General features: G+C 41.7%; 1 protein-coding gene across 1 annotated transcript; it reads right to left on the bottom strand.

The window, feature by feature from the left end:
- Positions 1 to 1150: 1150 nt before the first annotated feature.
- LOC101845989 (sec1 family domain-containing protein 1) lies at positions 1151 to 4838 on the bottom strand. Its single transcript, XM_005093549.3, has one exon. The coding sequence runs from the start codon at positions 4801 to 4803 to the stop codon at positions 2890 to 2892; it is 1914 nt and encodes a 637-aa protein (XP_005093606.1). The 5' UTR covers positions 4804 to 4838; the 3' UTR covers positions 1151 to 2889.
- Between the last annotated feature and the right edge of the window lie 8781 nt (positions 4839 to 13619).

Below are 13619 nucleotides of genomic sequence, written 5' to 3'. Positions count from 1 at the left end.
TACCTGTCGGCGTGTTTCGAAGATCGGAGCCAGCGTTTAGAGAGAGTGGTCATGCGTTTGTACGTCCAAATTATATAGTCAAAAACATGTCAGATGACGAAAACGAGCGTATGAGCGGAGTGTGCTTTTGTATGGCGTGCATTTAGGTGGAGACTACTGTATGATAATCTCTCACACTATATCAGCTAAATCATCAAATCTTTTTAAAAAATAGAAATTAACATGAAACATGAATCAAGAACCTTTATCTAGTAAAAAATAACCTATGACAAGTTGAGAAGATGAATTGAAACACTTGTTACACTGTGAAAGAATCTCATTACAGTCCAGGGCCAACATTTTGTTCCCATTGGACAATAAATAACTTTTCGCTTCAAAGTTTCTATCAAATTTAATACGAGACTGACATGGTAGCGTAACTATCCAAAAGGGTGAATAAAAAGTAAGGCATTCCTATTTAAAATTGTCACACACCTGCCCATTTCCAGCAAATTTACAATTGTTTTGTGAAGAAAAAAATACAACATGCAGCCAAGGCATGTTGTCTTGGATCATCTGACCTACAAAAAAATAGACATAAAACGGAAGCAAATGGACACAAATCATGTACACTGTAAGGACGTTACGAGTACTTTTCAATACACAAGCCTTTTCCTGAAAGTATGATTCGTAATTTAAAAATAAGCACACTGTGCTCTATGGATGGTAGACTTTATTAATCTCCTTATAAAAATTTGCATCTCTCAGTGCAGGTTTCTGCTACTGAACGCACACTTCATTTTCCAAACCTACCAAGAGCAAAGGCAAGATGCAGCAAAAGTTGTTGTATCCCACAAAGACAGCTCTTGACCTGCTTGCACAGTAATACTAGTACTAGTCCGACAAAACTGAGATTACATAAAATAGGTCTTTTGTACTTTGCAAGAAAGGTGGTTTGAGAAAAGCAAAGATCACAAAAGGTGACAAAAAATTCCTGCAGATGGGCAGGCTTTATATCATGAGAAAAATATAGTTGAATAGACAGAACTCTAATACAGCTATGTCAGGTAAGAGTAAGGCAGTGACATTTACAACAATGTGACAAACATGCATGTCATTGTCTCCCGTCACATACAAAACTTAATAATTAATACAATCATCAAATTTGGCAATAATTTCATCACATGATGAAAAGGGCCTCCAGAAACATACAGGGCCAAGACTACACACTTTATTTTTAACGTCTCTTCAATCAAGACGGTTGAAATCGACACTCGTTTGTCTCGCACACAAGAATTACAGTTGTCTCCGCCTAAACGCACAGGGCTCGGGAGGGTTCCTTAGCGTGTGTTTATACTGAGCGTGCGTTTACATGAACCTTTGCAAAGGGAGAAAGGGACGCATTCATCTTATTGCCTTGATATTTTAGTGACCCCCCTATGGGATGGGGTCACTGGCCGATAATGTGACGACTCGTGACTCTTTCGTGACGGATTCCACGACTGCGGTTAAGAATACAGCTATTGAATGGGTGGGGGGTAAGAAAGACAGATTCAATGCAATGAATGCACCATAAAATGTCGGGAACAAATAGCCTAAAAGAAAACTGTTGGTGATAGTCATAGAGACAACGGCCCAGCCACATGGCTTTCCAAGCGACCGCCCTCACTCGTAAATTCATGGACGACATCAGAATCATAGATCTCTACATTCAGTGAAACTTTCCTATTGTGATTCGTTGAACAAGATGAGTTCTTCGAAAGCAGCTGATTAGGCTACTTGACTATCTTTAATCCTTCTAGGCTCTCTAGTGTATTACAGTATTCACGTGCGTTGCACATCATAGGCCTACGTCTAGGCCTAACTAAACATTACATGCAGTCACCCACACAACAGTCAGAAACCTTCTCTCAAAGATTAATTTCCAGTGACCAATCAAAAACATTTCAGTCCCCCAACATTTCACCGACCAGTCCTACACCTATGTGTCGGTGGAAAGTCGGGTGTGAAAACGCTATCCACACCTGCTCTTTGTTCGGTGTGAGGGGCAGTCTCGTGAAATATCCAGTTTTCTAGACTTGTCTTATAATGCAAGCTGTGCAGGTTGTAGTGAGAATTTCCCCCTGTCAAGTTTTACCTGTCGGTGTGTTCCGCGGATCAGAGTGTGCGTTTAGAAGGAGTGAACGTGCATTTAAACGTCTTAATTATAAAGTAAAATACCCATCTGTCAAAAGCGTGCGTTCGAGCGGAGAGTGCGTTTATGTGGAGAATACTGTACTTGTGAGCCACCGGGTTGATGACCAAAACCATTACAACTATTATAGTTAAAGTAATTTATGATTTCACACACACAATATTTAATTTGAAAAGTGTAGTCCACTTAAAGTATGAGTCAGACAGTCATGTGCAGACATTATATTCAACACCCCAACCCCTTTGAAGCATATGTACACACACAGAATACTCATTTAAATTTAACCACACAACAAAACATTTTTAAAGCTAGTAGAAAACAAAAATGGGGGTTAGTGAAAAAAGGTGAGAGATTGAAATCTGAAAATTCTACCGTATTCAAATTAAGCGACCCCTGATTCCTCATCATATACATTCAGTCTTTCTTCAAGCACAACCCTATTTTTATAAGAAGAAGTGAACATGGTAGCCTAAACTATCTGTTCTATTGAAGAGTGCAACGGCAACAAAAATTAAAAATGACATTATAATATAAATTCTCAAACAAAAACAGTTCATAGAACAAAAAAAACAAACAACCCAAAAACAACAACCCAGCCCAGTAATTTCAACTCAATTCTTTCACATTAGCCGCTTTCATGACTAAAAAAAGGAGTGACAAATTCTCCACAGCTAATGGAACTGGTGTTTTTGTGAAATTGAAAAGAAAAGAAAAAATTATGACATTTCTTGTCCCAAGTGAGAGAGCTGTTTCAAAAATTGAGCAGCATTCACAAGGTCACTACAACCGTACACAATCTTCTTCTGCATTGTTGGTGTGGCCTTTGAGCGAACATAATCCATTAGATTCTGAAATTCAATATAGTTTCCTCCACCAACAACAAAAACATAGGCTTCCTGGAAAGGAGATTTGTTGCGAGGTGTAGACGAAGCATCTGCTCGAAGCAGTTTCGGGTCAAAGTACAGGTAATCTTCAACATCAGGCAAAGATTTCAACTCCATCAGAGCATCGACGATTCGAGTGGTGGGCAGATTGTGACCTTTCACAACTAAATTTTTCACACCTTCCATGACAAACTGAGAACCTTTAGAGAGAAGTCCTGAGAACATGCTAGTCGAGCTGATGCCGCCACCCGTGTACTGGCTGGCAGGGGCCTGAAGTTTCGAGTATGACTTCCAACGACGGACGTACTGGACAGATGATATGTCACAGTTTGCCGCTTGAAGGGCTACGCAGTACTGATCAATTTCTGCCTCAGACATGGGTGGTCCACAGATCATAGCAATGATGAACAAACGAACTTTGTCTTCTGGTTTACCAGCTTCAGGATCAGATATCATGTCCATCAAGGATTTGTTCAGAGTAGCTTTACTCATCATTTTCTCCTCTGTTTCAAAGTACGAATCTAATTTCCGTGCTTTAATCTGATCAAGGAGAGCAGTGGCAATATTCATGTGCATATCAATCAGGCGCTTTTTTTCTAACAGTTCTGGAAGAGAAGTGACAGCAGACGTAAGACGAGCAGTATTGTCAGACAGCATGCTTATAGCTGCATCATCTTCACCTTTAAGGCCTAAAGCAGCTTTCAGTTTCTTAACCTCCCCCTCTTCCTGTCTGTAAGCATTTAACTCTTCCTGCACTGCCTCAGCCACTTCGGGGAAAGGGTTGCCCTTCTGACTTACCCAAAACTTGTCTTTAGATGAAAGATCGTAAGTCTTTTTCTTTGTCCTAGGTTTTCTTGTTGGAGAATTTGCACTTGGTCCCTCATCAATTATTTCTTCAATCTCCACACGATTCAATTTTAAATCTAAAACATCATGACTCAGCGCCTGATAAGTCCATGTATGATGAAGCATGGTTGCCAAATCTATGTTCCTATCTAAAATGACAAGAAGTGGTCTTTGGAAGCTGAATTGTCCAGGGACACCATCAGATGCAAACAGGCTGTTTCTGGTATCTATCAGATTTTTTCGAAGCTTTTTATCTAATTTTTCTGCAACCATTTCAGCAGCATTGCCTCTTGGGCAACGAATAATTGGCACTACACTTAGTGTCACAAAAACTGAAAACAAGCTATCCACAATGCTATCCATGATCGCTTCCATTTCAGTGTCCTTAACATCCCCTTTGCTGATGGCATAGTATGAAATTGAGTCTCTGTCTTGGTGGCGTAGAGTAAACAGTTCATCTTCAAGCGAAATGAAATTCAAATTCTGATCAAAAACTTTTGAGACTTGTTGAACTGCATTTGCTTGCAACGCAGCCTGGGCAATGTCCTCCAGTTTTTGCCTTGAAATTGCAGAAATGAAGTTGAGATAGTATGACTCGTAAAGTTGGTTCTGAAAGTCTCTACAAATGCGCTGGATATTATCATCGGTGGGCATCACAAAGTAAATAGCAGGAACGTCTGGTATCGGATCTCGATCCGAGTGAAGCGTCAAATGCAACGTTACACCCATATCTCGCAATTCTTTCACAGTCAGAAGAGGCGAAATGATGTCTTGCCCAAACCTGTCGTAAATTAGAACCTTCCATTGTGGTTCGGCGTTTGTGGCTTTAGTTTGTGGTAAATTGAAGTTGAGCATACGCTTTAGGGCTGCTATTTGCTTTTCCAACAAGGTGGCCGCCATCTTTACTACTGTTTGATGACAGCGACACACGTGGCACTTCCGTTACCCTGGTGAAGGGACACAACTTGCTCGAATTGACCCAGTGGTGACCCCGAAACAAAAACAAACACTGAATTTCGTTGCATGGCTTCATCGAGTAGGGCAGTGTGTTTGATTCTGCTTTTCTCTTTTTACTAAGCCTATACTGGGGTTTCATAATTACCTTTATTTGTTAATCTTCACAACTTCTTCCATGCCCCCCCCCCAAAAAAACCCAAAAAAATCCCTCCCCTTTCCCACGTTCGTTTTGAAATAACACCATACTGTTATACTTATCGTAGTAGTAATAATTAATTGTCAACACTACAGCAAACAGTGTTAGATCTACGTGTTATTACTGGCAACTGTTTACTTTCTCACGTTTAATTCCGGCCGCACCTAGATCTAGATTCTAGAAGAAATCTAGATCAAGACGAAACTCTATGCATCCTCGACTAGAGATATTCAAAACTTTGCACTGGTAATTAACCCCCGCCCCCTTCGAATCTTGACTAGACCTACTCAGAGTACCAGGAAGGCCAATCTAACTATTTCCAGGTGTTGGCAATTTAAGTACATGTACATTGATATAATATTAATACATAATACATCGTCATGCTACGGTCACGACACGTGCAGGTCTGCTCTTTTTCTCTTTTTAAACAATCACAAAGGACTGCACAAATTACACAAAAAGTCCTATGAAAAATAATTAATTTCCATACAAGGCCCATATCGGGGCCCACTGTAAGGCTCCCATGTTTAATAAAGTTAAGCATAATTCCAACAACAATCAGATTCGAACTCAAAATTTGCTTGTAACTGGGAACACCTGCTACTAGTCCCTCAAACGAATTCTGATAATCCAACGATGACTAAAAAAAAAAAAAAAAAAGAATGTTTGCCTATATGACGTAAAATCTAAATGCTGCTACGTCCTACGTTTCTGTTTTCTGGTGTCTCGATCATTGTGGAGTGGATCTATCGGCCAGATCGTGTCTTTCACTTTGAAAACCGTTCCCTTATAAATATCTAGATCTAGCTTATTTATTCTATTTTGAGGAGTCTAGGCCGATGGGCCTACGACATTTTGCATCATCATCACAGTATTCTACATGATGTATAATTGTTTTGTATTGGCCACGAACACTTTCACCTAATTTCTTCCCTTTCCTGCACTAGCAGCTTCTTGGTTATTATTCAATGGAGAGAGAGAAAGAGAGAGAGAGAGAGAGAAAGAGAGAGAGAGAGAGAGAGAGAGAGAGAGAGAGAGAGAGAGAGAGAGAGAGAGAGAGAGAGAGAGAGAGTCGACACTGCAAATAAAATTATTATCATCTACATTTACCAAACCCTGGACAAAGTAAGCGGTAATTCTGGTGACATAAACCCGTCGAGAGTGGACTCCAACGGACTACAAGTATAACTTGTTGCTACATAGCAGTTCTATAGAGGAGCTACTTCCCCAGCCTAAACAGGCTTACCTTCCGATCGATCATTCCAGAAATTAGTCAATAATACTACGGACGTGATCGGCCGATCGGGCCGATCGCCCGACTCGATCGCCTCAAAAACAAACGTGTTTGTTTTCAGTTTCAGGCGATCGAGTCGGGCGATGGGCCCGATCCAGCTGTAGTGGGCACAGGCCGTACGTAAGCTTACAGGATGCAAATGCGTCCAAGACTACCATTCATTGTCGAGAAGAAAAGTGGACACCTTAGTACATTATTGTAGATGAGTGGTCCTCTTGAAAATATCCTATAATGTGTGTATGAAGAATGCAAGGGGGAAGGTGAAGTAATTGTTGTTTGTACAGGTGATTGCCTTGGATATAATTAATAATAATAAAAAGTAATATATGGTCTTTAAAACAAGTCGGCACTCGGCACAAAGCATGCTATGAAGCATGGATGCACAATGTAAATATAAATGCAATTATTAAAAAATTTATAAACCATTAGAATTAGATAAGAGAGAGTGCTTAAAAATTGGTGGATGCTAGAACCACGTCATGGAAAACATCTTTGGAACAAGTAAGTGGAATTGATCACTTACATTGATATAAAATGAAATCTAAATAGGCCTATCTATATCATGACTACAGGGAATAAGGTTAGAAAGTGATTAGACAATCTTACCATGGTTAGATCGACTTTGGAGTTGCGCTATTTATTTTGTTTTAGTCATGATAGCTTGCAGGGTATACCAGTTTACCCTATAAATTAATAAGGTTTGGCGCTTAATGTACCGGTAACAATAAAAGAAGAGATGTGCGAAAATATAATAGGCTTATTATTGTAAGTAACTTGCTTTGTGTGTGCACCCCCCCCCCCCCCCACCCCCACGGTCATAGGTGCGGGTGTCATGTCATAGATAGCTCTTAGGCGAGCAAAGAATTATAACAGGATTTGAAGGACTAAAGATACCATGTTCAGCACAAAGAAGGGTTTTTAAAACTCATGTAACGTCAGCCTTGTTAGATCTATACAATGTATTAAAGTGCCATGGAACAATTTGAGACTTGCGTAATAAAGATGATCCAAGTTTTCATCAACGTGCGTCTGTCTGAGAAAATTACTCAGAAACACATGGCCAGAGTCACCAACGGAGACGTATTAGGAAAACAAGACAGAGCTCAGTCTGATAAAGAGGAAAGAAGGCCGTGGCGATGGATTGAACATACCGTACTCTCAGGATCAGGAAGTCGGGCAGCTGCAGACATATGTGACAAAGAACGTGATTGGAATCTACAGGGTAACAGATCAAGAGGAGGGCCACGTGGAGCATGAGGAAGAGTCACAGTCACAGAGAATGGTGTACAGAAAAGGGGATAGAAAAGGAATAATGTTAATACTAAGAAGTTAGCCTAACTATCTATAGGCAAAAGTGGAAGGTGTTTGTCGGTGGACTATCTATGGTGGTAATGAGCGTTGCGTACAGACAGATGACTTTTTTGTATTTTTTTAATAAAACCAGGACAAAGATAATAAGCACAACGGCTCAGCTTCTTGTTGGTCCACACCGGGTGTTCACGAGGCAGATACTTTCTTGTACGGTACAGTAAAATCTCGATACATATAACCTGCTCCCTGCGCCTGTATTTAGCGGTTATAAAGGCGCTTAGCAGATGCGTGCAGAAAATTGAGTTTGATTTTCGAGAGGGCAAAATTTTTATCGAGAGCCTCCGTCTTTGTGCTGGGACATTGCGTCCCTTTCAGCCCGGGTTGGTCCTGACAGGCAGGATTGAAGCAGCTTGCCTCCTAAATAATCTAAGGTGTGACGAGGGGGGGGGGGGTAAAACTTCTAGAAATTCAGGTATGCTCACGCTAAGTGCACAGTCACAGCAGGCCTACAGGATGTTGAATCAATGATGTGTGCCCTGTTGTACACCTACACTTGAAGAAGTAAAGTTGAAATCGAAAAAAAATTTCACTATGACACCTCCAGAATTGCGGGTTTTATTATTCAAAATTCGTGTAAAAGGGTGAATCCCCGAACACAATAGGTCTTCTCAAGAAAAGGGTTGATCTTAATTTTTTCTCAGCTGGTTGAGTTAGTCTTCCAAAGAGAAAGAAAGGTGTACAGTACTTCTTTTTTCGATTTTTCGTAGTTTTTTTCCCTTGTAGATTATGTCCTTCATCACACCCTTTCTACCCAGAAGACCCACTGCCACTAGATCTATTATAAGTATTAGATAAAATTAATTACATTGTGCGTGCAGTTATCAATCAACAGTTGTGATAAACTGAGGGCCATACATTGTATAGTTGTAAATGTAACTTGTGGTACAAGTACACACGCGTACTTGAGGGAGATGTTTTCAGTACGTCATACACGCAGGGGCGAAGGCTGACTTGTTTGACAGGGTAATCAAAGTGAGATGGGATAGGATAGGGGCTGGAGATATCACACTCACACAAGTCACAAGAATCTTACTGGCACTGGAGACTGGAGGCGGCAACTCTTGAGTTGCGAACGAAAACAAATCCTGAATTCATGTTGTATGCATTATATTCAACCGCTAAAATAATCGGGAAAGTATTTTATTAAATATTTATTCTAACTAACCTTAAATTAAACTTTAGATTATAACACACGAACACCAATGAAAGAAGCAGAGATGCACTACAGTGGCAGACAGCCGAAACACTTTGGTAGAGCATGCCAATTTTTTTATTTTATTTCACATTTGGCTGTTTTTTGTCTAGCTTTTCACGGCCAGGAGCTGGTGTCATAATCGAGGTCACGATCTGATTATAGGACGTTAAAAAGTCGAGGATAAAAAACAAGCACGCGCAGCAGTCAAGATAATATTAGTATTAGGAGTTAGTTCCCCTCACATCTGTAGGTAGACTCACAGAATTCTACACTTAGTGTAGCATTCTGTGGGTAGACACGACCAGTGTAATAGTTAGCTTACATCGGGTGTGGGTGCTTATAACTGTGGCTCGAAAGGGAATCTCCTTGGGTGAACAGGGTATATGCGGCAAATGAAACAGTTTTGACTGCTATGCAAATGTTCCCTTCAACTCTATTGGTAGATTCTTCCAGCCTCACTTTAACTCATTAAGCTTACTAATCAAAGCTTGCGACTGCTTATGGAGTGGCCCGATAGGGTCGAACAAGTTATTTCTGTGGCAATTAAACGGTTTTGAACGTCTCTTTACTTTTAATTTATGAGGTTTATCTATGGGTGAATTTGACTGCGACAATGTTTCAAAATTAGGAAGGTAAGCAGTGATTATTTGATTATATAGACGCTTCGCCTCTGCGTGTACGTATGCAGGTTCCTTAAAACGACTCACACTTAACTGTTAAGTATAAGAGCATGGGCATAGTCTACAGGTTCCGATATTGTTACTGTACATCATGAACTTACTTGTACCGGTAAGCCTGTTTTACAACGCAACCATTAAAAAAATCTAGATATTTTAGAAGGTAAGTTGATTCGACCCTGAATGTCAGTGGATGGTCAGGGACAACTTGGGCAAAATCAGTCAAGTGGGATAAAATATAAAGTGTAAAGAGAGATAGGCCTACATGCATGATATTTTTACATGTACTCTTTTTTTGGAAGGGGGGGTGGGGGGGGGGGGGGTAAGTGTCTTACGGCGCTCGCAACTGCATTAAGTGTAGAATTCTGTGATTAGGTCACATGAGAGCGCGGGACACATTAAAATTAAACATTTTCAGTTGGCGGGAAATTTTGAATTATGCCCGGGTGACGGCCGAAGCCTACTCTTATCGATTTTAGACCACCAAAGGGATCTTTAACTTTAACGTGCCCAACTTATTGCACACGGGACCTCCGAGATTTGTCACCCTTGTCCGGGAAGTTAGGTGCAGATCTTTCCTACAATAAGGCCAGGGGTGTGGTGGAAAGACAGCAGTTAAGAAGGAGCCAAAGAGTAGCAGTCGAAAGACTGCAGAACGAGTTAGGAACCCAGAGGAGGGAGCAAAGGAGGCGAGGGGGTGGGAGCAGAAAGTGGAGACGAAAGCAGACGACAGAACATTGCTAGAGAGTAGGAAAGAAGGCGAAAGGAAACAATTTTAGAGAAAAATTTTTTCGGCCGCTACCCGGATTCGAACCTGGGACCTTTGAATGAGAGGCTAACACCTTAACCTCTTGGCCATGAGAGCCCCCTACTGTACTAAAAAAAAAAAGGGTGAACATCCCTAACCGTTAAATGAACCACATAATATCCTGGGCATGTACCAATCGAACTGAGAAACTCGCTGCACAACATGAGTACACCGAAGTAAACCGGGAGGTAAAGAATTCCATCAAGAAGGACAAGAATACCTACCTGAATGGCCTGGCCGAAAAGGCAGAGAAAGCAGCAACAAACGGGAACTTGAGGATTGTACACCAGACTACAAGAACTCTTTCAGGTAGGTTCAGCAAGCCCACTCTACCAGTGAAAGACAAAGAAGGAAAGACTATCTTCAACCCAGAGGGGCAACTTAACCGATGGAGAGAACACTTTGATCTACTACTGAACAGACCACCTCCAGAAAACCAACCAGAAATTCTTCCAGCCAGAAATGACCTCCCAATAGACACGGAACCACCTTCAAGAGAGGAAATTGCAGCCGCTATAAAAACACTGAAGTCCCACAAGGTAGCTGGTCCCGACCATATACCACCGGAAGCCCTTAAGGCAGAGAACGATACGTTTGTGGAAATTCTATATGCTCTATTTGAAAAAGTTTGGCAAAAGGAGGAAATACCATCAGATTGGAAGGAAGGCCACCTAATCAAGCTGCCAAAGAAAGGAGACATCAGCAACTGTAACAACTACAGAGACATTACACTCCTTTCCATACCCGGGAAAGTCTTCAACAGGATACTCCTTGAGAGAATCAAGCTGGCAACGGATGAGAAGCTTCGAGGAAACCAGGCAGGATTCCGCAAAAACCGATCATGTGTGGACCAGATCGCTACTCTACGTATCATTGTTGAGCAATCGCTTGAATGGAATTCACCACTCGTGGTCAATTTCATTGACTATGAAAAGGCGTTTGACAGCGTGGACAGGGAAACTCTGTGGAAACTCATGGGGCATTTTGGAATGCCTGAGAAAATCTTCAAGCTTGTGAAGCCCACCTATGATGGAACAAGCTGCCAGGTCTTCCACGAAGGACAACTCTCAGAACCATTCCGGGTACAGACAGGAGTGCGACAAGGATGCTTGCTCTCACCTTTTCTCTTCATACTGGCAATTGACTGGGTCATGAAAGAAGCCACCAGAGGCAAACGTAATGGAATACAATGGATCCGTTGGCAGCAGCTGGACGACTTGGACTTCGCTGATGGCCTTGCACTGCTCTCTCACACACATGCTCAGATGCAAGAAAAGACCAAGGAACTCAACAGCCTATCAAGGAGTGTTGGACTACGTATACATCCAGGCAAGTCAAAAGTAGTGAAGCTAGGAAAAGTTTCAAACCTTGCTGTGACAGTGGAAGACACTCCCCTTGAAGAAGTGGACTCCTTTACCTACCTTGGAAGTGTCATCGATGGTAAAGGTGGAACCGAGGCAGATGTTAAAGCAAGAACCGCCAAGGCAAGGTCAGCCTTCAAGCAATTATCAAAAGTCTGGAAAGCAAACAACATCTCACTACGCACCAAGATTCGACTCTTTAACTCCAACGTCAAGTCTGTGCTCCTCCACGGCTGCGAAACTTGGAAGACAACGAAGACAGTACTGAATAAGGTCCAGACTTTCATCAACAGATGTATGAGGAGTATTTTAAGAATTAAGTGGCAAGATAGAATAAGAAATGAAGAGCTGTGGGAAAGGACAGGACAAAAGGATATAGAAGTAGAAATAGGACTAAGAAAGTGGCGATGGATGGGACACACCTTAAGAAAGCCCAGCGGAAACAGCACAAGACAGTCACTGCAGTGGAACCCCCAGGGAGCACGAGGCAGGGGTAGGCCACGGGAAACATGGAGGAGATACGTGGAAAGGGACGAGAGAAATGAAGCTTACTTGGAACGAGCTTGGAAGGATGGCTCAGGACAGAGATAAATGGAAGGAGCTTGTATGTGGCCTATACCCTGCCAGGGGTGAAAGGCATTGATGATGATGATGATGTACCAATCATTACCATCACCATATAGTGCCTGAATTGAAACAGACATGTACATGATCGATGATCATTTTACGTCTTTCATTCAGGTTTGCTTGGACTTGGCAGCTCTCCAAAAAACGTACACTCTGTCCTTTCACATCACCCATCTTTCCAGGTTCTCAGCTAGTATCGTATTACAAGGAACAAACAACATGATGTGTCAGGTAATGTAATTAGCCTGTGACTGCGACAAGACTTTTGCTGTTTAGGGACAGCTATTGTGTGTCAACAACAGGACAGCAGTTTCCTCCTCAACTCAATACGTCTACACCGTGGCTGTGTTACTAATTGACCTGACATAGATCTAAACATCAGGGTGCCAGTGTGTTCTATAACATTATGTATTATCAACAACCCATCGAGCTCCCCCCCCCCTTCCCAAAAAAACAACAAGACCAACAACCACACACACTCTCTGGTCGCAATCAGCACTGTAAAGTTATTTATCAGGGGGGAACTTACGAATTCAATGTACGACTCCAAAGGACCCAGCCAAATGTGTGGGGAAAGAGCTTTGTAAACTCCCCTATACAACCCAAGTTCAGAACACCCGGCTGGGACTTCAAACAAACAACGGCCAGGCCATCCGCTCTGAAGTCCAGCATTATAATACCATCTCAGCCAACAGTGCGCCCATACCATACAACCTAGGCCAGAACAATAAACCTCAAGTGCTTTAGGTAGCCTACTTTATTTTTCAGTTCAAGAAGATAAAATAAAAACAGAGATCATCATTGTTAATACATGATGAAAATATGATGGTACTGTACGGTGTACGGGTCGCCCCTTTCAATACAAAGAGCAATGTACCAGTAATGAAAAGATGTTTGACCCTATCCGTACATCGTGTTTTACTATCGTATCCATACGACATGGGAAACTCTGTGCCACCACTTTCCAAAGAGGAAATTTACTCGTTAATCCGATTCGTGCGCTTTGCAGAGTAGTCTGTCAAAATGAATTTTTGAGAAATACTGAAATCTTCAAAGAGATCTTCGTACTGGAAGTATTCTAAAATGTGAAGAATACAACCCGGGGGTAAAAAATAACCCCAGGGCATATGGATAGGGTTAAGATCGTCAATGCAGGACTTCAAATTTCACTTCCATCTCTGACACTCTGATACTGACAGACAAATCGCTACCTTAGAACACGAAGTTCTA

The sequence above is a fragment of the Aplysia californica genome, unplaced genomic scaffold (assembly GCF_000002075.1).
Source record: "Aplysia californica isolate F4 #8 unplaced genomic scaffold, AplCal3.0 scaffold00066, whole genome shotgun sequence".
Classification (NCBI taxonomy): domain Eukaryota; kingdom Metazoa; phylum Mollusca; class Gastropoda; order Aplysiida; family Aplysiidae; genus Aplysia; species Aplysia californica.
This window is presented reverse-complemented; position numbering and strand designations above follow the sequence as displayed.